The sequence below is a fragment of the Lepisma saccharinum genome, chromosome 3 (genome assembly GCF_977018435.1).
Source record: "Lepisma saccharinum chromosome 3, izLepSacc3.1, whole genome shotgun sequence".
Taxonomy (NCBI): domain Eukaryota; kingdom Metazoa; phylum Arthropoda; class Insecta; order Zygentoma; family Lepismatidae; genus Lepisma; species Lepisma saccharinum.
This window is the reverse complement of record NC_139231.1, coordinates 122,424,012-122,450,067: the sequence shown is the minus strand read 5'-3', so window position 1 is coordinate 122,450,067 and position 26,056 is coordinate 122,424,012. Positions and strand designations below refer to the sequence as shown.

The 26,056-nt window shown below is 40.0% G+C and overlaps 1 protein-coding gene across 2 annotated transcripts; it reads right to left on the bottom strand.

Annotated features, from left to right (window-relative positions):
* Positions 1-353: 353 nt before the first annotated feature.
* Positions 354-24,981, bottom strand: LOC145985985 (methyl farnesoate epoxidase-like). Of its 2 annotated transcripts, none has more exons than XM_083120145.1 (9): positions 24,858-24,981; positions 22,929-23,055; positions 20,603-20,848; positions 19,267-19,682; positions 17,754-17,868; positions 15,216-15,396; positions 7,633-7,756; positions 2,024-2,165; positions 354-807 (listed from the first exon to the last, which is right to left on the bottom strand). In XM_083120145.1, exons 2-9 carry the CDS (start codon positions 23,011-23,013, stop codon positions 620-622), a joined length of 1,497 nt encoding a protein of 498 aa, XP_082976271.1. In that variant the 5' UTR covers positions 23,014-23,055; positions 24,858-24,981; the 3' UTR covers positions 354-619. The 2 variants fall into 2 exon arrangements, with proteins under 2 accessions (XP_082976271.1, XP_082976270.1); XM_083120144.1 differs by lacking the exon at positions 24,858-24,981 and adding an exon at positions 24,286-24,309.
* Between the last annotated feature and the right edge of the window lie 1,075 nt (positions 24,982-26,056).

Sequence of the window (26,056 nt, the reverse complement as noted above, 5' to 3'; positions counted from 1 at the left end):
TTGTCTTTTACAAGTGTATGTAAAAACTTTTTAGGCAACCATAAAGCAGAGAAGTATCGCGATATAGTACATGGACTAATTAGATCATACCAACGTATGGGATGCAACATGTCTCTCTAAAATTACATTTCTTGAATGATCACTGGACTTCTTCCAACTAACCTTGGTGCCGTTAGTGACGAACATGGTGAACGGTTTCACAAAGACATTGCTCTAATGGAAAAGCGGTATCAAGGCAAATGGAGTGCCGCAATGCTGTCAGACTACTGCTGGACCTTACGAAGAGATGTTCCTGAGGCAAAGTTTCGTAGGAAATCGGGAAGGAAACATTTTTAGGTATGTTTATACACTTTTATGTTACTCATTTACTTCATTCCTTTGTATACAGACACAGATTTATTACCTTTTACGTTTGTAGCACTTTTGTGAAAGCGAGTTCTTTCGACCAATACATATAGAACATAGGCTGAGGTAGGAAAATACAGAAAACATTTTTACAGGAAATCTGAGCCCGATGGAGAAATTCTGAAATGAGATCTGCATTCAGGAGCTCAGCAACTTCTAGAAACAGCTTGTTTTGTTCTTGTAACATTCACAATTTTTTTTGTAGACCAGTGAATTATTTGTCTTTCCTGGGTACAATTTGCATTCTGAATGGTTTTGGGGTCAAATTCACTCCTTCATCAGGCACGGTGGTAGGTGGGTCCTCGCCCTCTGGTATTGTGAGGGAGAAGTTCTGCAGTATGCCGGAGAAAAAGAGGAACAGGTTGTTCCTAGCCAATGATTCTCCCAAACACGATCTCTTGCCTGGAATTAGAAGACACAGATGAACGAACAGGGTACAGATACTCGCACGATATCATCACACATTCTTTACACTTTTGTAGTTCCATCAATTTACTGAAAACATTGTGTTATATAGGGCGACGCATAGTGTATCCACCAATATCAGTTGGCAACGCTGATCGAACTCTGCACGTATGCTCAGGAATCTCGGCGCTATTTGGTTCGCAGTCCGTCTTGCAGCTACGTAAACACAGTTATGTGCACCTGCGTTCGGACAGTGTTGCCGACTGACATTGGTAGAAACATTATGTATCGCCCTGTACGTCACAGTATTTTGAGTAAATGGATGTGCTATAAAGTATAAATTTAAGTCTACGTGCGTTGTGCAGACCGTGGCAAAGACAATATAGCTAATTAATTTGCCATTTTCTTTGATTTGTCTTGTGTGTATATAGGCCTAAGCAGGACAGTTTGTCTATCATTTATGCCGTTAACAGTACAATACTGATTTGAAAGAAAAGTACCATTTTCAATAATTTAGGTTTGCATTCATTGAAAAATATATCGACAAAAATCCTCACGTTGTCTTTCAAGCATAGAAAATATAGGTATTAATGGTAGTAAATGTGAAAGATTAAGAATAACAATCTTATGTCTGATATTCACTTCTCTGGCCTATAGAGGAGAGGTCTCTCCCCAAAGATATAATAATAAAAATAGACAACAAATAATAGTTTACTGTGAGTAGTTTGTAATTATTGTATATTATTATTATTATTATTATTATTATTATTATTATTCAATATTGACATATTTGAATTGAAAAGGAGCTTTCTCCCCCAAGTAACAGGTGGCAGATAGAAGGTTAGTGTGCAATAAAGCATGGCAGGATCATTTCACACTAATTAAATAAGTGATATATCATGTTCAGCACAGAAGTTAAGAATGCGTCAGGATCGGCACTAGCCAATCATAGAATACCTGCTCACTTACATATTAAATGTTCAGAGAAGTAATGTTTTATCTATTAAATCTAGTAAATTACAACCTGCACGGAAAATGGAATTTCTATCACAAGTTCATTATCGAGTGATATGCACATTGATTACTATGTGCGGTGTTAAACTTTATTTGGAAAGCTCTCTCAGAATATTTATATACCCTACGACATGTTTCAGTGTTATCGTATGCTCTCCTGATTACACATAAATCCTAGAATAGCACTTCTACCTCTCACCTGCTCCAAAGGGAAGGAAACCCTCCATCTTCCTCAGCTCTCCTTTCTCGTTCAGGAATCTCTCAGGTCTGAAGTTCTCCGGATCACCCCACTGGTCGTTATCCATATGGCTGGACCACAAGTTTATCAAAATGGCACATCCCTGTATACAAATACAATATTCACGGTTTTAGAATTTTAAGGTGAAATTCTTTTAATTTATATTCACTTCCCTGGATTTGATTATTTCATTTGTCTATGGATAACAAATAGGTTACCACCACTTAACATTTGTAACTAACCGAAATTCTCCATTAATCGATTGGTTGTGTGTTTTGCACTTATTTGAAATTTCATATATGAACAATTTAAACGTAAACTCGGATAGCATTTATTACATTGTTATATCACTTCTATTTCACCACTTATTTTTCCCTGTTGTAAATGTTAGACATAAACTATCTACACTCATGTTCATAAATTAAGGATAATGCTGAATCTTGTACAAAGAAATATTTGATGTGCACGTTGCAGCTTGAAATGATGTCTGGGTACTGTACCAAAGAACCTGTGTTGACTATGACCTTGATCCAGTGTGTGGTGGCGCTGTAAGCAGACAAATGACACAGGAGCGAAACTGCTGACCAGAGTACAGTGCCTATAGGAAGTGTGCAGTTGTGTTCGGTTGTGCGAATGGTGTGCGTGTGAAATGGCTCAACAAGCACATATTGATGATGTAATGAGGGGAAGGATACTTGGAAGGCTAGAGGCGGGCCAAAGACAGCAGGTCGTGTCACAGGTGCTCCATGTGCCACAAAGTGTCATCTCACGATTATGGCAACGATTCCAACAAACTGGAAACGTGTCTCGGCGCTACAGCAGTGGACGTCCACAGTGTACAACACCACGAGAAGACAGGTATATCACCGTAAGTGCCCGGAGACACTGACGGAGTACTGCCCGGGGGCCTTGCTCGAGACCTTGCAGCTGCCACTGGAACAGTTGTTTCCAGACACACTGTGTACAGACGACTCAACAGGCACGGTTTATTCGCCCGGAGGCCTGCAATTTGCATTCCACTGTCACATGGTCACAGAGTAGCCCGAAACAACTGGTGTAGAGAACACAGGACATGGACAATGGAAGAATGGTCTCAGGTACTCTTCACTGACGAGTCCAGGTATAATGTCAACAATGATTCTCGTCGTGTAACCATCTGGCGTGAACCAGGAACCAGATGCACCCGGTACCATCGTCGAAAGGGACCAGTATGAAGGTGGTGGTGTCATGGTGTGGGGTGGCATTATCCTGGGTTCACGTACACCCTTGCATATCTTCAACAGAGGTACTGTAACAGGTCAGGTGTACCGGGATGTTATTCTGCAAGACTACGTTCGTCTTTTCAGAGGTGCAGTCGGTCCTACGTTCCTCCTGATGGATGACAATGCCAGGCCACACCGAGCTGCTATTCTGGAGGAGTACCTTCAAACAAAAGACATCATACGAATGGAGTGGCCTGCCTATTCCCCTGACCTCAACCCAATCGAACATGCTTGGGATGCTCTAGGCCGACGTGTCGCCGCACGTCTTCCACCTCCTGGGACTCTTCAGGAGCTCCGACAGGCACTGGTGCAAGAATGGGAGACCATACCCCAACAGCTGCTCGACAACCTCCTCCAGAGTATGCCAAGCCGCTGTACTGCATGTGTCAATGTGCATGGGCATCACATTCCATACTGAAACCTGTGCACATGCTCAAAGAACTGTGGAACAACATTTTACAATCTCCCTTGCTTTGTATCATATGTGTGCTCTTTGGTTTTTCTCACGTTTTCTGCAATAAACAGGGTTAAGCAGGGTATGTGGATGTCTTTCTTGTGTGTTCAACATGTGTCTGTGCTACCACAACTAGTTTGTTTCAGTGCTGTATCGTTGGGCACCAAAACCTCTATTATCCTTAATTTATGAGCATGAGTGTATAAAGACTATTTCAACTCAATATTAGAACTTCTAGAACCACTGACAGTGGTGGCGTCGTCGCCTTGTAATCAAGGAGTCGCAGGTTTCATACCAGTGGAGGCACATAGTGGTTCGGATCCCACTTCAAACCGCAGGTCCAGTCCCGATTAGCCCACATGTGCATCAAGTGGACTTAAAACGTGAATTGAATCAATCAATTTTACCTCACTTGAATTAAACCTTGACTCTAATTTTCTTTTTATTGTCTCAATGAAGTTTCAAACTAACAGAAATTGAATCATCTAAGTGAGTTTTAAGGCAACATATGCTGTACTACAGGTTTATTTGAACTTCATGAGCAGATATTAGAAGAAGTAAGGGTGGTTATACTTCACTTAATATAAACTATCATTTGGTACCATGCGTACTTAGTGCTTTTAGTGCATCTTATGTCCCAAACAATTTATTTTTTCTCCTACATCACTTCCAGTATTTCTATTTTCTCACTAAACGGCACAATATAAAACAGCCTGGAAAGTATAGCGAGAACTCCACCCATTGATCAGAAAACAATGAATTAATGAACACATTTTTGCTTATTATTCTTACATATCCTCAAAACCTAGATAAGTGCGGGCACATCCATATTTCATGTTTTTAAACAGTTTGATTCGATCACGCCAGCGATAATTCGACAGTTCCTGCGCCAACGGAAACGAGTAAATGTCACCTGCTGGACTTCGAGGGTCGAATGCAAAGCAGAGAGGCAGTGCTTACCCAGACGCTGTTGCCACTTCGTTGTATGATCGTCACTTTTTTGTCTTATTACAGAAGCTCGTTTTGCTTGCGTTACTCGATTTAATTTCCCATACTTTGAAACATACAGGGTGTTTCTAAAGGTCGTTTACAACGCTTGGGAGGTGATTCCTCTCACGAAAACAAGCAAAAAGTGAGAGTTCCATTTTTACGACTGAGGCTTCATTTCCGAGATAGGAGCCTCGCAAAAGGTGACAAAGTGAACGTCACACCTAACTGGGACGAATAATATCACAGATAGAGAGGCGGTTCCAAGGGAATCATAAAGGAATCGTATGTGCTCAGTCCGGAAGTCACTATGAAAAGTTCACTGCACGCATGCGCAATGGAGTCCTCAAAGGAATTGGGGATTTCCAGCAAGAACAATGCATGGAAAGGGTATGTAACGTAGCAAGAAGGACCATGACAATGAGAAATGCGTTAAAGACAACACATCCCGACCTCAAACATCAATACATGAGCGCGGAACACAAAATCCGAAAAGTAGAGCACGGTTGCATACACCAGTTACACGCGAGGAATGAACGAATCATGTCATGTGGCATACGAGACACATATTACTCCACCAGGAGGAGGGAAAGAAAAACACAATATGAGATGATTGCGGCAACGTGTATTTTTACACGCGACAACTACGTAATATCCCTCCCCCCCCACACACACACATACAACAAACAACAAATGCTACAATGTCTTACGCACAGACAGTGCGTGTCACTGTACACCAACTGAATATGTCACTTTCACCACACAAAGGGGGTGGGGAGCAATACCAAGAGTGTTCGCACGCGATCACTGTGACGTAAAAGAGACCAGTTTTGGAAGCGCTGTGTGGGCAAGTCTGGCTCTCGTAGTCTACGTTTTGCCTTCATGACTGTTGTACCCGCGAGAGGAGCTCGAAGGGTTGGTTCTCTCCGGCAGTCGTCCCAGTCGTGTTGCAGGTACTGAGATATGATCAGCAGTTCGCTCTAGGTTGTCATACGCATTGAAGAGTACTAGTATGTTGTATTGAAAGAAGTTGACGTGATGGAGTGGGCAAGTCAAGTATCGCAACAATTGGTCTGTGGTGTTCGTACGGTGATACGGCCACTTTGTGCAGTGTGCCAGTGTTAAACAAAAACAATACTTTGCAGTTCCAGCTCCCTATTACACAGATGGCTGCGTATACGACCCAGCAGCAAGCAGACATGCATCTCATGTATGGGGAGGCACGTGGAAAGAGCCGTGAGGCAAGGCGTATTTATGGATAACGCTTTCCACACAGACGTTTACCGTCTCACGCCTTCTTTCAGGTAGTGGACAGTCGACTGCGTGAAACAGGGTTGTTGCATCAGCTGGACACAAACCCTCACTTCGGGGCAAATGTCTTGAGGACAGATGAAGCCATTTTAACCAGGATGGATGTCTTCAATAGTAAAAACAGTCAAGTCTGGGACTTTGACAACCCACATGCACTTTTTGTGGCCCATCACCAGCACAGGTTTTCAGTGAATGTGTGGTGCGGGATAGTACATGATAATTTAATTGGACCATACATTCTCCCTGTTCGCCTGAATGGTCGCACGTATCATGCATTCCTTAGTGAGGTTCTGCCTGAACTGTTGGAGACCGTACCTTTGGCACTGCGGCAAGAAATGTGGTACCAACACGATGGGGCACCACCTCATTTCGATCGTAATGTACGACATTTTCTGCATGACGTGTTTCGCAATAGGTTCATTGGTAGGGATGAGCCTGTGCCTTGGCCACCGAGGTCGCCAGATCCCAACCCTTTCGATTTTTTCTTCTGGGGAGAAATAAAAACCCTCGTATACAACACACCTGTCACATCAGCTGAGGACCTCGTTGCTCGAATCAACGTCTCCGCCGCGACGGTAGCAGATACCCCTGGCTTGTTTGCTCGAACTCGACAATCCTTGATTCGTGGCAGACATTTTGAAAACCGTCTGTGATTATCACCCTCGGCAAATTCCAGTGAGAACACTCTTGGTATTGCTCCCCACCCCCTTTGTGTGGTGAAAGTGACATATTCAGTTGGTGTACAGTGACACGCACTGTCTGTGCGTAAGACATTGTAGCATTTGTTGTTTGTTGTATGTGTGTGGGGGGGGAGGGATATTACGTAGTTGTCGCGTGTAAAAATACACGTTGCCGCAATCATCTCATATTGTGTTTTTCTTTCCCTCCTCCTGGTGGAGTAATGTGTCTCGTGTGCCACATGACATGATTCGTTCATTCCTCGCGTGTAACTGGTGTATGCAACCGTGCTCTACTTTTCGGATTTTGTGTTCCGTGCTCATGTTTTGATGTTTGAGGTCGGGATGTGTTGTCTTTAACGCATTTCTCATTGTCATGGTCCTTCTTGCTGCGTTACATACCCTTTCCATGCATTGTTCTTGCTGGAAATCCCCAATTCCTTTGAGGACTCCATTGCGCATGCGTGCAGTGAACTTTTCATAGTGACTTCCGGACTGAGCACATACGATTCCTTTATGATTCCCTTGGAACCGCCTCTCTATCTGTGATATTATTCGTCCCAGTTAGGTGTGACGTTCACTTTGTCACCTTTTGCGAGGCTCCTATCTCGGAAACGAAGCCTCAGTCGTAAAAATGGAACTCACACTTTTCGCTTGTTTTCGTGAGAGGAATCACCTCCCAAGCGTTGTAAACGACCTTTAGAAACACCCTGTATATCTAGTGATAAACTGTGAAGAATCTATATTTACAGCAAAATAAGACAGTCTACCAGTTCTGGATACACAGAGTTGCAGTTGTTAGATATTTTGTTGGTGGTGAAATGTATACATGTACAAATGGTAATCACATTTCAGTTAATTAGTATGAGATGTACTTACTTTCGGTATTTCGTATCCTCCAAAATTATACGATTTCTTATGATATGATGCCTCTCGTGGAATAACGGGTACAATGTTTCCGAGGCGAAGTGTTTCGTATATTGTCGCCTCGATGTAAGGAAGCCTGAAAATATAAATAAAAATGACCATCCTGTAGACTCTAAATTTTAAACCATTTCTTATTCAGCACTGAGTAACAAACTAACGACCGAAGCATGAGAGCGCTAAGTGTTCGATACCCGGTGGAGGCACATGGTAGTTCGGATCCCACTTTAAACTGTAGGTCCAGTGCCGATTAGCCTATCTGTGCATACAGTGGACTTAAAACTGAAACAAACTCAAACATGAGAGCGTTTTTAAAACTGTGCTAATTAGTGTTCTGAAAGAATTGAACAATCAAGATTGGGCCTTTTTGATGCTCATTACTAGGGCTTGGAAGTTGGAGACCTATAAATTGCCAAAAAAAGACCTAAAAATATCAAAAAAGGGCCTAAAAACGGAAAAAAGGACGTATAAATGTGATCCAAATTAATTAATAGCTTCAGTTCTAATTACATATTTAATGAACATGCGCGGCACCTCCTTATCTGACTTGAGATATTTTCAGGCGCGTGCTGTCTGGTCGTATACACCTTGCTGAAAGCTTCAAAACAAGAGAAAGTTGCCACTTACACCTTCCAGACAAGTTACGGTTAAAGGACCTTGTACCTTACCTGCTTCAGTCGTCCAAAAATGTTTTTCTCTCGTTTCAGGGATGGTTCAAATATATATATTTATTTACTACAGAATGGATGTTTAAGAGGTGATGAACTGATGAAGTTTCGAATTGAGAATGGGCAGTAAAAACCTAGTCGAAAGAAGGCGAAGTTGCAAAAAAAAAAAAAGCCGTTAAGACCTAAAAATAGGCTAAAAAAGGACAAATCAAACCCACCTTTTTCTGGCCTACAATGACCCAAAATGAACATATATTATGTTGGGCCTCGTCTTTGGACACTAGGAAAGAAAAGGATTTTTCCTCAACTTCCGCGCCCTACTCAATACTAACATACGAGGTTATTCATTATGATGATTGTGGTAAAGGAAACCACACATCATCTCGCCTCAGCACGTTTTCGGGTCGAGTTGAATCATGGCAGCTTGTCCCCTGGTCAATTTAATTTCATCGCCATTCACCCTCGCCGTTACATTAACCTCAAGAGATAGTAAGCGATCAAATTAAGAATAGAGAAAAAAAATCTGCAAATTGCTTATTTGTTGAAGAGGGAAGGACTAGATTTGGAGTGTATTAGAGAGTTAGTTCCTTAATCAGGGTGGCGACAGACCTGGAAAACCGGCAAAAGTCAGGAAATTTGAGGTGTCAAAAAAGTCTGGGAAATGTCAAGGAATTTTGTCTTTATAGATTTAAGACTCGTTAGAGATGGTCATTAATCTCTCACTGAGTGAAATTAATGTCAAATATTATGAAATAAAATACTAATAATAAATAAGTAAATATTTTAATATATTTACTCGAATCATTCAATCATAAAAGCAAATCACTTTTTTCAAGAATTGCCTTTTCTCTGGCAGCCCTGCTAAATTTTCACTTTGCATCTACTGATTTATCCGAGGTGTGCCCAGAAAGTAATTTCCAATTAGTAGGGACCTTGATTTTTTGCAAACGCGAAAACCGTGAAAAATGTTAAGCTGTGTTTATGAATGTGCAGTGATGTCTGGACATATTTTCGCCCGTTCGACATATCGAAATAATGCGAATTGTTGGCGTTTTTAAAGATTTTGTTTTAAAAAAACTCCTAAAACAACGAAAAATTCCATGAAATCCAACATTCTTGTCTTTTCTAGGCTTAAAGACACAAAATGTGCCATATTTGTGTACATAGAACGTGCAAGTTTTCCAACATTTTATTCAAGAGTAAACTATAATGCTTGTTATACATGGAATAATTCCGCCAACCACATTAAATCATGTATTTCCCACGATTTTTTCAGCTTCTTTCAAAACAATTTGATTACACAGCAAAGTGGCAGGGTTCTAACAGGAGATCGAGTGCGTATCTACCGTCACACGGGAGCCGCATCTTCAGTGTTCGTTGCGCGAGATGTCTTTTGAATTACCAAGCTAAGTGCACACACACCATCGCCATTTGTCGAGCGAGAAATAATGGAGCTCAGTCGTTAGGGCGTCGGACTACCATGTGAGAGACCCGCGGTCGATTCCCTGAGGGGGAGAACCGGGATATTTTCCACCTGTTCAAACTGCTCCGGCGCCCACCCAGCATCGTATCAAGCGGTTACCTAGAGGAAACTTTGGGGGTAAATTTAGCCAAAAGCGTGGTGCTGATCACATCACCCCCACCTTCAGCCGTGATCAAGAAAGTATGGGATCCTAACTCCACACCCCCTAGATGCCTTCATGGCTTGGTGCTAAGCACAGGGGGAGCACTTTACTTTTACTTCTTCAAAAATCTGTTCCGACATATTAAACTGTCACGAAAATACGTAGAGCATGTGACCTACAATTTAAAATAATAGTTTAAATGCACAATGGAAGTATTAAGTTTTGTTATATTTGGCATAAAAATATTCTAAAACATAAACGCGAATTTTGGGAATCGTAACACTAACAAGTCAAAAAAAGATAATGCCAATTTTTGGTGCCATAATATATCGGTATCTGTCATGTGAGATTGATTGATTTAAAATTTTTGGATGCGTCGCCACTTGTGATAAATAATGCATTAATTCAGTATGTACGGGGAAAATTCCATTATCTAAAACCCTTGAAAAGGGGGTATGAGTAGTGTAAACCTATTGGTTTTAAGTAACCCTTGTAGGTATGCCTAGTATTTAACCTCAGTTGTGACATATTTTGATGATTTTGATGATTGTTTTATGGATTTTATTGCGTTCGACGATGTTCTAGCCCTATTTTTTGCTCAATCTTATTTTTGGAGCCTCACCTTTGTAGGTATGTCATGATCTTACGTGATATAACTTAACCTATTTAATTTTTTACAGCCTTTTACGGGTTAAAATAACCTACAAAGTGTAAAATGGTTGTTTCTATGTTATCCTTGTAGGTGGGCCTAGTATTTAACTAGTTGTGACATATTTTGATGATTTTTTTTATGGATTTTATAGCATTTGACGATGTTCTAGCCCTATTTTTTGCTCAATCTTAATTTGGGGCCTTATTTTTTGTAGGTGGGGCCCCTCAACGTAAACGTCTACGATGTATTTGGGGGCCTTATTTTTTTTTTAGGTGGGGGCCCTCATCGTAAACGGCTACGATGTATTTTTTATGATGTGTGAGCCCCTTTTTACGATGTATGTCGTGGCCTTTTCACAATCGATTCAATGCCCCCACTACTTTTGGAGGAGGGGGTCACAGTGGGGGGCTCACCCTCACAGAGCTGATTTGTATATCAAGTTTGATGTTGTGAAGAGAGACAACGGCGAAGCATTCCTTGCCAATGCAAATTTAAGACTTGTAGATAATTTTGTGCCGTACCTGTTCTCGCAGGTGGAAGTTAGATAGCATGGCACCGTCATCGATAGGGTTGACTACCCCGGGATTACCTCTACAGCTGTGGGAGCACTGAAACTCTCTAAGACTGATACAGCATACTACCAGGCAGAGGGATTCGAAGCAGGTACAAAAATCAAAACTCAAAGTCACACAGTACTGCTTCCCATGCGCCTGCTTCCTGGCTTCTTCTCCGACTACACAGAGATGATGTGGAAGGGTGGTTTGCGCGTCACTTTTCGCAGAAGCGCCAACGACAACGATGCGCTGATGCGTTACAGCACCTTGAGTGCAGACGGTTCAGCACTTCCCAACACACTACCCGATCCTGCAAAGTGAATCATCCAGTCCATGGAGCTGCGCATGTCCGTAGTGGAATACGAAACTAACTACGCTCCAAAGTACAAAGCAGACATTTTGAAGAATCCCCAATTACCCATCCAATTTTACGGTTACCAGTGCGACCAGAAACTTGCTTCCGGCAACCATTTTGAATTTGACGTGACCACACAGTTTAACAGCATCCGGTACGATATGCCAGAGTTTGTGGTCGTGCTCTTCCAGACAGGGGAGGACAACAACCAAGAAAAAGATTCGAGCCAGTTCGACAACTGTAAGATCAAGAACATCTACCTCAAAAATGGCAGGAACGAGATATTCCCGCGTGAGAACTACAACCTGAACATTGCAAACAACGACTACCTGAAATTGTACGAGGCATACACAGATTACAAGAGAGTGACCTCCGGCAATGTGGACGTGTACTACAACCCCAATGAGTTCATAGCTCGCAGACCCATGTTCGTCATTAACACATCGAAGAGAAAGCAGGTGGTTGTTAACGATCGTACCAACATCAAAATTGTGTGCGAGTTCCTTGACGCCTTGCCTGCCGATACTCTATGCAGGGTCATTCTTATTGCAGAGAAAACTTTTGTGTATGATGTCAAGAATGAAAGAGTGACTGAACAGTTTTAGATACAAGAAAAAAATTGGATAATTCTATAAAAATTACACTGACCTTAGATCCAAACATTCTTCACACATAAAAAAAAATCACTATACTATAGAAATTTATGGCAATACTGAGTAGTGCCAACTTCTATTTGTAGGTTAGCTTCGCCTGTGAAATATCATATGGTGAATTTTTTGTGGAGTAAGTTGGCAACACTGCGAGCCCCCCACTGTCACCCCCTCCTCCAAAACTAGTGGGGGCATTGAACCCATTGTAAAAAGGCCACGACATACATCGTGAAAAGGGGCTCACACGTCATAAAAATACATCGTAGCCGTTTACGCTGAGGACCCCCACCTACAAAAGAAAAAATAAGGCCCCCAAATACATCGTAGGCGTTTACGTTTAGGGCCCCACCTACAAAAAATAAGCCCCCAAAATAAGATTGAGCAAAAAAAATAGGGCTAGAACATCGTCAAATGCTATAAAATCAAAAAAAAAAAAAAAATCACCAAAATCATCAAAATATGTCACAACTAAGGTTAAATACTAGGCCCACCTACAAGGATAACATAGAAACAACCATTTTACACTTTGTAGGTTACTTTAACCCATAAAAGGCTGTAAAAAAGTGAATAGGTTAATTTATATCACGTAAGATCATGGCGTACCTACATAGGCGAGGCTCCAAAAATAAGATTGAAAAATCATCAAAATCATCAAAATATGTCACAACTGATGTTAAATACTAGGCATACCTACAAGGATTACTTAAAACCAATAGGTTTACACTACTGGTATGGAAAATAACTTTCCCAAAATAACTTTCAAGATATCAAACTCTCACGAAGAGGCGCAGGCCATGTTACTTACAATTTGAAACAGTAGTTTAAAATCACCATGAAGGTATAATTTCAGGTATTTGCCAGAAAATGCGCTAAAATGAAAATGTGAATTTTGGGAAAAATAACACCGAATAGTAAAAAAATAGAAAAATTAAAAAATAACAAAAAATCAAGGTCCCTACCGATTAGGCAGAAATAAAACAAGAATATCAGTAGTAATTTACTGCATTAGTAACAGTGAGTCCTAACCTAATTTTCGACATAATCACTACCGTTGTTCTGGCATTTGTCGTAGCATGGCGCTAAATTGTATATGCCCATGGCATATGTGTCTGACAGCAAAGACTGGAACTATCTCTACCACAGTGTAGCTGTCAAATCCTTGTCCTGTCAGAAACCTCTCCAGTTAAACAAAGAGATGAAAGTCGGTACATTCAAGGCCAGTGCTGTACAGGGAGTGGTCCAAGATCTCTCACCTGAAGTGATGCAAAGGGTCCGCGTGTACTCAGCTGTATGAGGTTGTGCACATTCGATTGGCCTTCCGTGAATTGTCTGCACCATCGCCTGACCATACTATCACTCACGACGTCCGGTCTGCACACCTCACACGATTGCTGGTGGCTCTGTGCTAAATTCTGAGCGTGCAAAGATCTGATTACTACACGTAGCCTACATCGCAGTCGGTGGGAGACTGTATGAGAGCTGCAATCTTTAATCTTGAACTGTCCTAAAACGTCTGCATTGCGATTGTACCAGATTACAGATACATGCCAATTCTTCCTGCCCGCATGTGTGTGTGTCACTCTCCGGCCACTAGTGCTGCGTACAGGTACCATTGGAGCTTTTTTCAGGACGTCCCTCGTATATGAGCTTTCAAAAGCTGTTATTAACAGAATATTCCTGTTTTAATGTTTGGTTAGCTAAATCAGGTACCTATACAATGCAATTCTATAAATTCCTTGCGTTAAATTCTTAATACCTAGATACCATTTTCGTCAGCAAAAATGGTATAACTGCATGTTGTCAGTTTCACAGTACTTCACTTGGATATACTGTACTGAAGCAGAAATCCCATTGATAATGTAAGGAAATATGACACTTTGTTTTGTTCGATTCAATTGTTTCAAGAGTTAAGTTGTTTGCTTTACAGAGAAGAGAGAAGTAGCTTTATGCATCGAAAAATGAGTCCGCACTCATGGTTTCTTGCAAGCAGACGGTTCCAAACCTCAGTGGAAATATCAACAAATAATACCGAGAATGTATAAGGAGACTGATAAATTACAAATTGTATTTCGTAACCAATCATTCTTTACTCTAATCAAATTTAGTCATAACTAAAAATAATCAAGTATTTTATTTTAAACTTACTGCGTATGACAAAATTCCGTAATCCTTCCCTAGCTTGTGAATTGTAATACTTTTTCAAATTCACTATTTTGCTGTTTGAATTCAAATCATAGAGAATAGAGAAATTAAGTCAATTTCATAGAAGAAAATATTGGTACTTAACAAATCCATACCTGGATCTGTATGAGTTTATTATTTCTATTTGCAAAAACATCGATTTAATTTAGTTTGTAATTGTCAGGGAAAAATGTAAGTTTTGTCCTGGAAAACCTGGAAAAGTCAGGGAATTGTATTTCTGCTTGATTGTAGCCACTTTGTTAAAAGTTTATACTGGTACAGTGGGACCCATTAGAATTACCATGACTTTTTTCATTAATTTTCTCTTACATCCTGTCTGTTTTTAAGCGATGCATTTTTATGTATGCTGGTGCAGAAGTTGTCAACAGCTTGTTTTGAGTTTTCTTTTAATTTTTGAAGCACGAACATGGTGATGGACAATTTGCATGGTAATACTCCTGGATCCCACTGTACAGTAGCTTATTTTCTACAGGCTGCTGTTGCCAAACATGACGACTGGCCGTGCTTAGAAAGGGCAAGAACAATGAACTATCTATATAAAGCCTTTAGAGGTCAAATTCTTTTCCTCTCGCCATCGGGAATACCTGTTCCTTGAATATAGATTGCTTTTATCTCCCTTCTGGTTTTAATGCAGCAAGAAATGTTCAAATTCCCCACGGAAAGATAAGAGAGAGATTTCACAGGTAGAGAACAAAGCACGTGCTGTCTCTAGCGTTCCTCTGTGTGAGTGGAAGCGCTCACGTGATGACTGTCAAGGTCTTCCACCAGACAAGAGAGCACAGAGTGGCGGGAGCTAACCAGGATAAACCTATTGGGGTATACACGTACATACCTTGGTCTGTCTTTCAGAGAAGGAAGTCGCTCCATCCCAACCACCTTGTCCAAATCGCGCTGTATTCTCTTCTGTATGTCGGGGTTCAACAGCATGTACAGGAGACAAAACTTCAGGGAAGTAGAAGTTGTGTCCGTTCCAGCGATAAATAGATCGAAGCATATTGCTCTGAGTTGCTTCTCTGAAAGAAATAAACAACAAAAACATCCGGATAGTATCTTACCTCAATGTTATCCAGTAATCATAAATTGTACCAACATTCACGTAGCAAACCTCTATATCTGCCAACGAGTTGGAATGTGTATTAGGGAGTACAGAGCAGCTAGTGTGAACACGATCCGTGTAGAAGAAAAGTTTGCTTGAACGAACAGCTTAGCATTTTTTCACGCAAGCTATGTACGTAATCTACGTGTTCAGATTTAGAAATAGTAATATTGGAAATGCATGCCTTATATATGATTTGATTTATTTTACTTCGTTTTATGCCCCTTTTGGCTAATTTACGAATATTGGGATGAGTGATGATACTTATGATGAAGTTGATGAATGGACACAAACATCCATGTCCAGGTCGGGATTCGAACCCGAAACCCCTAGCGTTGTATTGCGATGTGCTAACCACTCCACCATGGGGATCGGCTGCATGCTTTATATACACCGCAATAATGTGTCTGTTCAACTGATAACAGTCCAAAGATTGTACAGTCACGGACACTTCTGGGTTGTAACGATTCCATTGAAAGTTAATGGGATTGTTCCAAGCCAGTAGTGTCCGTGACTGTACAACATGGGATCAAAATATGTTGACTCTAGTAACACAGAAAAGTGCATAATTGTTGCTAATGATGCACTTTTTTGTATCAAGATAGACATTAAAATGCATCAAATGATGCTTTTATCAGCTACTGTTCCATGATGCACTAAAATGCATGAATTTAACAAATATGACACGATCACTTCTAAGAAAGCGACGTTACACGTTCGTGACAATCGATATACCAAAAGTGAATCAACCTTTTCTCTAAGCAAATTGGCTTTGTGTACAAAGTTTCTATTTTGTACACTTTGTTAGAGTTGGGGTTTAGTTTTTTTAAAACTACTTTGTGTCTGTGTGTGTGTTTATCTTTGACAGTAATGTTTCAAAACCCTTGCAACGAAAGTAGTGTTAGGACAAAATTTGGGATCATGTTTATTAACTATAGAATTGGTGCAAATGCTAACTAATGATTACTTCCATTTCTACATGCAGTTGTGTGGAAATTATTATCTCCTGTACGAATTAAGTTGCTGTTGAAAGCAGCCTGTTTCATGTAAATTCTACCATCACGCTTCCTATTTCAAGAGGTACAATTTGAAGGCTTGTTTATTATAAATATATTGAAACGTATCTAACAGATTAACCACAAGATCGAAGTGGCCAAAGGTGCTTTCGTAGCAAATATCACCCGTTTCCATGCGCACACACACAAAATATTGTTTCGAATTAATTTGTGGATTTACCTGTACGGAATTTCCCACCGAAGTTGAAAAAACTCTTTCACTTTAAGTAGCTTTATAATGAAAAACGTTTGAATGTTTTTTGTGGATTTTGGTATTCACCATCAAGTTTTTGGGTTAACAATATTTGAATCACCTATGCTAAACCTTCATTCGAGAATAACTGAATGTGATCGACTTACACTGATAAATTTATGACATCTTTGCAGCCTTTAAATGTTCTGATATCTCTTCCAAAACTTATATTAGCGTCGGTATTTTTCTGATGCGGTTGCTTGATTACTTTAGATAAAATACGTTTAAGGAAAGACTATGTAAATATTATTATTTTCAAACACTTTTCCTTAGCACGTAGTTTCTGTATTTGAATATAATAATATTGACAAGACGTGGACATAACTTTTCGACCTGTGAACGTATGTTCAATTACATCTGTAATTCCATTTGGCTTTCAGTGAATGGAAATCCCGTAACTGAATCAGTGAGTGAATTATGCAAGCAAATTGACTGATAAGAGAGAAAAGCGGCATTTCCCCGCTTGTAGAACTGTCGGGGTTTCCTACTTTTGCTTACGTTCGAGATAGCCATACGGATTTCCCCAGGAAGCAAAATAATAATACAGTACTGATTACTCTTTCTAAGATAGAATATTATTCTCCTTGTGAGATAAGATTAACGCTCTAAGTGATATTTTTATAGTTTACATTTTAGTCCAACTCGAGACCGTGCACGAACCCAAACTACTATGCACAACGCAGACATTCTTGTAAGTTTGTGTATTGGATGTATCATTGTGTTTATCCTGTGATAGTTATGATACAGAAAGACAAATTTGGCTGTGAGCACAATTATTGATTCTAGGCCACAGGACACTCCTCCGAGAAAAAAAGTCAGTGAGTGAGTGAATTTCTCCATTCTCAATTTTTTTTCTTACGTGTTTGTGTTCATAAATGGGACATTTAAAACAAAACTTGAATCAACATATTTCTCCTGAATATGTTGAAGCATTGAATGCGATTTAGGTAGAGGTTGAGAACTTACCTGAAAAACAGTTAATTTCCTCAGTGTGTGTCTTCTGTATTTCTAGAAGGTATACATCTATAAAGTCCCTTGGAGAATCTGGGTTTAGAGTTAGTTTGTGCTCTTCTATAGTTTCCTGTTACAACCAGAAATGACAATGACTATAATTTTCAATAGGCACTAAATTTTCGTACTGAATTTATATTGCATACTTTAAAAAAATAACTATGCATTTATAGAAATTTATTTAGAGTTTATAAAAAATGATAAGCATCGTTTGAACCCAAAGGAAATAGCAACGGTGAACGCACTTTCTTACCTAGAATAAGCATCTTTTGGACCAAATAGTAATTGGCAATGCTGGCTGACCTTTTCTAGAATTGCTTCAGCAACAAGCTTTCCGGCTTTAGAAATCAAGAGAATTTGAAAGTTATTGATTTTACTGTGTCTAGTTGCAAGTTTACACAAAGTGATCAACAACTGGTCTATATATGGGATACCAGGGCAAGAGTGAACACCGGGGCAAGAGTAAACGTGGCATTTTCGTAAAATTCGCAACGCCGCTAAGCAAGTGAATAGCGAAAACTGGAAACGCAACAGAAAGTTTGTCCTTAACTGTGATGCCTAGGAAAGTATCGTATCGTTGAAAACTGCCACCTGAGCAAATTTTTTGCAGGTATGTGTTACAACTGATAGCGTAGTATATACGACAAGTTGAAGGTTGTAAATTTTCGTCCAAAAGGCCTCATTCCTAAGTATTACGTTACATGGTACTGAAATAGAACACGTTCCCAACCGGGGGCTGGCAGCCACAATTGTCGAGGACGGGAATGCCGGGGCAAGAAGGAACGCCATTGACCAGCAGTGGTCTCAACGAGCAGCGCTCAAACTTTGATCCTTCACAGCCTCTGTGTGTGTGTGTGTGTGTGTGTGTGTGTGCATGTACTCAAAGTGATATTTTTGCATTCCATTGCTACGTTGTTTCATTTCCACAAGTGTTGATACTTTTGAGTACATTATGAGGACTTACCCATTCAGAGCCGCGACCAAGTTACATTCCAATTATTTTATTGACAATAATGATCACGTATCAATTTTTCTTTAAAATGTGTTCCAAATACAATATTTGAGCTCATTGTAATGTAATATACTTTGTATTTCATCAAACGTCTAATGTTTACTTGTGCGTTCCTTCTTGCCCCGTTCACTGTTCACTCTTACCCCACCCACCGGGGCAAGAGTAAATTTTTGCAAGTTTAAAAATATTCCCTGTGGCACATTTGTAGTTCGTCTAATTTCATAAATGTGTCATTACTATGATACTACAAACTTGTACTTTTCATATCCTACAATTGTAATCTCTGTACTCTACGTGTTTAACTTGTTATTTATCTTCCAAAACAAGATCTTCACTCTTGCCCTGGTTTCGCATCGCATATACAGAAAGAAGATTGGATGAAAGGTACGGAAGTACATAAACGAGTGCTAAACTATAACGAGCTATTTTCAAACTAAATTAGTTGGATTGACTTACTGAAACAAATTCCTGAATGACTATTTTCACTGACTTCAGAACGAGCTGGTTGTTGGACGCCGCCGATTTCTTGACGCGGGGAAGAAAGAATGTTAGATCGGGGAAGGTACCGAGATTTTCCAACCACACCCTCACCAGGTGGATCAGTGTTTTCAACTGAGGGTTCGAGAATTCGTATCTCTTCCCAGACATTATCTGCCACAGGACATTCAACATCGCCTGAGGTATGGTGTCCTCGACGCAGATTGGGTTTCTGTACCCGGGCCCTGCCAATCTCTTCATTTCCTTGATGAGACTCTCCACTTCTTCATGGATGATACTTTCCATAATTCTCCTCCCGAAGCCTAAGTCTCGCAGATGTCGGAGTGTGAAACATCTTTGCTCCTTCCAAAAACTTCCCTCTGCCAAGGTGATCCCTAGAGAAAAAATAAAAGTTAAAAATAAGAAATAGTGATAAAGTCTTAGTTACATGGAAGATCTGACGTTTAAGACATTAGCAGCGTTGATGGTCTTACCTAATTCTACGGTTCCAGTCAATTCTTAATTTTCTGTAATCTGGTGTCCTACATGCCATTATGCATAAGAAATAGGGCAAATTCACTCCCAGACTCATACGCGCCTAGTCACCCCTCCTGAACTCCTATTTTTTGACCCTTTAGTAATAAGAACAAAAACATTAAGCCGAGTTTATTTCAGAACACAACAAAATGATATGCATCTTGATTTTCGATAGCAACAGACATATACACAATGCTAGTCCAGAACACACACCACACACGTACCTCTAATTTCCAGAGGGTAGGGTCGCGTGTGCTGCTACCAGTCAAGAGGCTGTGTTTGTGAGAAACTTTCATTGTAGTATAGTAGTCTAGTTTTGCTGTAGTTAGATTTTTTATTTTTGGATATACTCGTATGAGGTTTGGGGCCTCCCCGGTGGCGTAGTGGTAGCGTCGTTGCCTTGTAATCAAGGGGCCCCGGGTTCGATACCCGGTGGAGGCACATATTGGTTCGGATCCCACTTTAAACTGTAGGTCCAGTCCCGATTAGCCTTACTGTGCATTAAGTGAACTTAAACCAAGAAAGAACTCAATCAATAAATCGTATGAGGTTGTTGAGATTGTTAAGATGTGTTGTTGAAATGAGATTATTCCAGTTGGAGATTTTTGAACAGACTAGACTAATTATTACCGGCACAATTTGGATACATAACTCTTTAGTGTTTTATACAGCCAAAAATTGAGAATATACTTTGTATGTTTCGGGAATGCTATTTCCTGTAACAATTCTTTAACATTTAATATAAGTTACGTAAAAAAAAATTAAAACTTTTCCTTACCAAGCATGTGCCTTCGACTTTGTGTCATTTTCCCGATTGAGCCTGTAGGGCGTTGTGAGAAGTCGTCCCTGTTGAATGCCTCTTTCACTTCAGCCACCCCCGAAACAAAGATGACGCCTTTATGACCAAGATAGAACCCTGATATTCTGCCATAACGTTTGACCATTTCTACCGTCCTGCTGTACAGCTTCGAAGGATATTTCATCGTCTCCAGTAATGCACCAAGAACTGGCCAGTGTCTTGGACCTTAAGGAAAAAAACAAGCATCTTTACGATTAGCGTAAGAGAGTTTTCGCAGCGAAGCGAAGTGGCATGCATATAAGTTGAAACATTACGGCGAGAAACTAATCATACCAATGCAGATTAATTTGGTGTCAAGATTTCTAAAGGAATAATGTCGATAATTAACATCATCATTTTTTGTGGTCATCCATGTCACGTAAAGTCATGTGCATGTTTTGTGGTTAGTGGCATAGTCCCTTTGACTCAGATTTTCTAAAAATACATCAAATGGATGAAAAGATTGCAAAATGTACACGTTACGAGTGGAGTTGACTCGGTGGCCGACGGTGTTAACTGGTCAACTTTCGATCTTGCCACCGTAGTTCCAATCCCATCCTGAGCATAGGTGTTCTTTGTAAGGCCTTTCATCAATTTCATCTAACCATCCTCATCGGCGCGAATAGATAAAAGTGGCAGAAAGACAAGGCGAAATAACAAAAATCTAACAAGAGAGTCTGGCAATTACCACTTTACCTCGCCAAGTCAGTTTTCACACAAATGTTATGCCCATGCGGTTTTTACTAACTGGTAGTCCGCTACATGCCACAAAGCTATAAATCGGATAAGTTGGAAATGTAGTAGGCCCTGAATCCATTTGCATTGGTGGACTTAAAAATAAGTACACATGCTGTGGGCCCTATTCAGAAAATAGTATAGACAACGCACAACGTACGGTTTGGTCACACTCCGCCTAACATACTGTAGAATACGCCAAAATCAATTTATGATGATTTATTTATAAACAAGATTTTCCGAAAAGGTGTGTTGAAGAATTAGGATGAAGCGTCTTGACTTTATTCCTTTGGCACTACGATATACTATCAAATTATGACAAGATCTTTTATCATCTTGTACTGAAATGTATGTGTTGGAAGTATGTAAATGATGATCTTATGATTTCCTGTGTCACATAGGAAGTTTTCTATCACCGAAGAACACGGTCAAACCTTCAGATCTTTCGACGCTACGAGCTTGCCTTCGAAAAACTACAATTTTTTCTTGTATGTATGCAACAAAAACAATTGCATTATATATATTAGGAGGAAGATCTAATACATATAAGGATGAACCGATTAAGATGGTTAGGGCATGTTCATATAATGGGGAGAGCCGACTGATGAAAATCTTTGAATATAGGAGGAGTAAGGGGACATGGATGTCAGTTGTCAACTTCATATGAATATCGGGTGTTCAAGATTGACAACAACAATTTTTTATGTGTAAAGTATATATTTCTTGAGGGATTTTGTGGGTGCAGGAAGTGCCTTTCCCTCTACAGTCGGCGCCTGTAGATGGCATGACAATGTACTGGAAGATGTGAAACACGCACGAATAGGGAACTGGGGAGAAAAAGCCGGGGATAGCAAGTATGGAAGCAAAGTCTCATGTCGTAATGCCGGAGAGATGATGATGTATGTAACAATGCGATCGATACAGGTTCACGCTTGACATATAACTTTTAAGCCAGACAATGCACTGCAATTATTGGTAATTAAAGTCAAATTCCGTTCTCCCTAATGCGTATACCCTCGGACAAGGATTGCAAATTCTTGGTGTAAAATTGCCAAATTTAGAATTTAGTAGAATTCACGATTTAAAGGGAGAGAGGCTCCCCGATATAATTTTGTAATAAAGGAGGTCCAAATTTGATTTTCGGTAGATCCACAATGCACAGTAGTTCGATTCTCATTTTTATACTGTAGGTCCAGTCCCAATGTGTTCATCAAGCTGACTTAAACAAATATGATTTGAGAGACGTCGCCCTGACTTAATCTCTGCTCGCACGATATTGTTTGCAAAGCGCAGTGTTGCTTTCCGTACGTTTTTGGATCGAGAAAAGAAATGTGGACAGCAAACTTGAGTGGGATGTTTGGTAGCATACATAAAAAAATAAAGTTTCTATCTTTCGTAGAACCCGTAGCGTCGAACGTAGCAAAATATGATTAAGAATAAGTGTTCACCTTGATGTCATCTACGTGATGCGAAAGTTAGTGTACTATTGTGACATCCAGTAGGGTGTATGTGTTTAAAGTAAAGTTCTTACCTGGGGGGAAGTTCTTGGGTTTCGCCCTCAAGCAACTTACAATGACAACAACCACAAGGATCAATCCAAGATAAAGAGTTACCATATTGCAGTGAAATATATTTGGTTTCAGCCGCACTGTAAACACCTGGAATGTAAAGAGAGGAGTACATTACTTTCAAATAGTGTTAAGCATTGCTTCGCAGGGGAACGCATAATATGTCCTTTGCATGAATGAGTTAAAATGTTTGGGTGTTTCGGCGCAATGGTCATTTTTCACCCTTCAAAGCATACGAGAAAAGTTAGTTCCCTTGTCTAAGACGCCCACCTGAAAGTTAAAATAGCCTCTTGAGAGATGTTAAAAGTTCAAGGTTGTATAGGAACCTATGCATGACATGCACAACATTTTAACAAGCTATGGAGATGGTGTAAAAGGCACGTGCTTCTCAAACAGCTATAGACAATCGTGTTTCCATGTTCCATTATTCATTTGATAATTGGCTTAGTCGTAGTCAGACAAGTTTTACCTTTCTTTTGCCGCCGGCCTTCGTGGCGAAGTGTTTATCACAGCGCGCTACGACTTCAGAGGTTCGAATCCCTGCATGGACATGGATGTTGTCTGTGAGGGCCACCATCAGTTTCATCATATCATCACTCATCCTTATCGTCGCGATTAGCCAAAGTTGGTGAAAAGCGACACTAAATAACAATAATCAATCAACCTTGCTTTTGCAGTCTTAAGAATTGGAGGGGGCTTATTTCCTCCCTGCTGGGGGAGGTAAAGTAGGACCCATTACGTGGAGGATAAGACAAGAATAAAATATAGGATTCCATCCTGGGAGATGCTAAAATACCATTATATTATCCAATTATTCGATTTAATCATTCTACTTTTGGCGTCTCTAAATACGACCTGAGTTGCTACTCATAAAAGATACTCTCCTGACCTGGCAGCCACAGATTGCAAACTTTCTATGCACCTCGACAATACTTCAAGGTGAAGATATTCAGAAACAGTGAAGACGTAGAATTTGCAATCCTGTTTCCAGTTTCCAGAGACAGGCAACTCTACAGGAAATTATTTCGAATAAAGCAATGATCTATACTATATTGTATGTCTCTTTTACATATTCTTTCAAGATCGGTCATGGTTTTCGAACGACTTGGCATTATGAACATGGAAGAAAACTTCAAGAACGAGAGGACAGAGATGAGATGAAAAGGATGTGTAGAAAAAGTACACGAGAAATAGATAGTGAGAAAGAAACAGAAATGTAGACGTGAGAAGGCAACGAATTGTCTTTCAGAAAGGCTAGTGAGATAAAAGAGAAAATAGAACTAAAGGAAGCAATGGGACATGAGAGATACAAACTCATACCTCAACACAAGAAGTCTTCTCTCTTCGTACTCTATATATCAACTAAAGGATATGCCTCTCTGAAGGGGGATCAAATATTTAGTTTATTATTTCATGAACGTGATTCTTCCCGGCGACCCTGAACTTCAACTTTAAGTCATTGTAAATTTAATATACATAACGAAGAAGAAAAACATCTCACTTAAAATCTCTTGACGCAAATAATTTTGCAATGTGACCAATTATCATTATTTGCTATGTGGGAACACCGGAGGTTTTTTTTCTTGGAACATTACATGTAGAAAAAATAGTGTTGTTCGTGAAGAAAGCGAAGAGGTGGAGGATGTGCCGGTCTGAGAAAATATTCATTATTTCATAACTTGAATGTAAATACGTAAGTTAAGACACTTCGGGTCACCCTGACCTCCCCCTCTGCAATCTTCAATGCGAGTTACATGGAATAGACGGCTTGAAATAATTCCTTCACAAGATCTTTTACGTAAAGAATATTACAAATTACACCTTGTTAGCGTATCTTTAGCCAGTAATGATGTTGATGAAACGTCTTTACACATTTTTTCTTTAAACATTACCTAACCACGCTCTGGTTTAGTAAGAATATAATTGTCGGTTTACGACGGTGGTGGCGCAAGCCCTTCTGGTGCTGGTGGATCTCCGAATAGCTGTCAAAGATTTGGAGATGGCCACATCTTAAAATAAAACTGTATTTCAGTATTGATATCGTTACTACGTGATCCATATAACGATTCATTTTCCAACAATCAGCAGTTTAAATATTGGAGTAAAAAGGAAATCATAGTTACTTACTTAATCTGTTCTTTTCTACCTTGCGGTGTAATGGTTTTCCAGAAAAATCACCACCTGTTCTTGTCCTGCACTAGATCTTTCACTTTCCAGTCTCTGCCCCTTACTTCAAGAGCTACGTCTTACTCTTGTTCTTGTCCCATTCATATTTACATCTATTGCTTTGGAGTGCATTCCAGCCATTCTCTTTACGTGACCAGAGCATCTTAGTTGGTTCTGTTCTACTTTCTCTTCAGAAATCCTCAAACAATTTCTTATGGTTCTACAGGGTGGCTCAAAAAGTCACTTAACACCCTCGGTACAAGGCCACTGCAGCGCACAACGTGGAAATGTTGTTGACCAATCGTTGCCAGGCCAAGGGGGGACCACATTGACGTCACTCACGCGGTCGGCGGCCATCTTGATGTCCGCCATCTTCAATTCAACTTCAGAATTTTAAATGGGAAGGGGATGATATGATATATCAAATCAGGCTAGAATTTCACGAGAAATGCAATGGTGAAGGTTTTTTCGACGTATCTTTAACCAGTAAAACGTTATGACTGAATTCTTGTACCAATTTGCTCATTTTCGAGGTGTTAGCAAAATGCCTTAAAATTTGTTTAGCGCATCGGTAATGCATCGAGATCAAAGTGACGTCTAGGGAGAGAAGTTCGCATGCCATTGCACAAGATTTTAATCGGATACATCCACGAAGAGCTGCGCATTATGAATGGTTGTCGCGAACAATTTACAGTGTGACGCTTCTATTAAATGAAAAGTCCTTCACGGTGACAAGGCTAATGTTTATGTTCATAAGGAAGTTCATAAACAGAATATTCGATACTTTTTATCTGATAACCCATTTTCTACAGATCAAAGCTGAATATTTAGTGCTGGTAAGTTAAAGGTGTGGCGTGCTGTGTGGAACACGATTTGTTAGTCAATTTTCCATCAACAGAACCTGAAATGCGTAGGGCTACTTGGA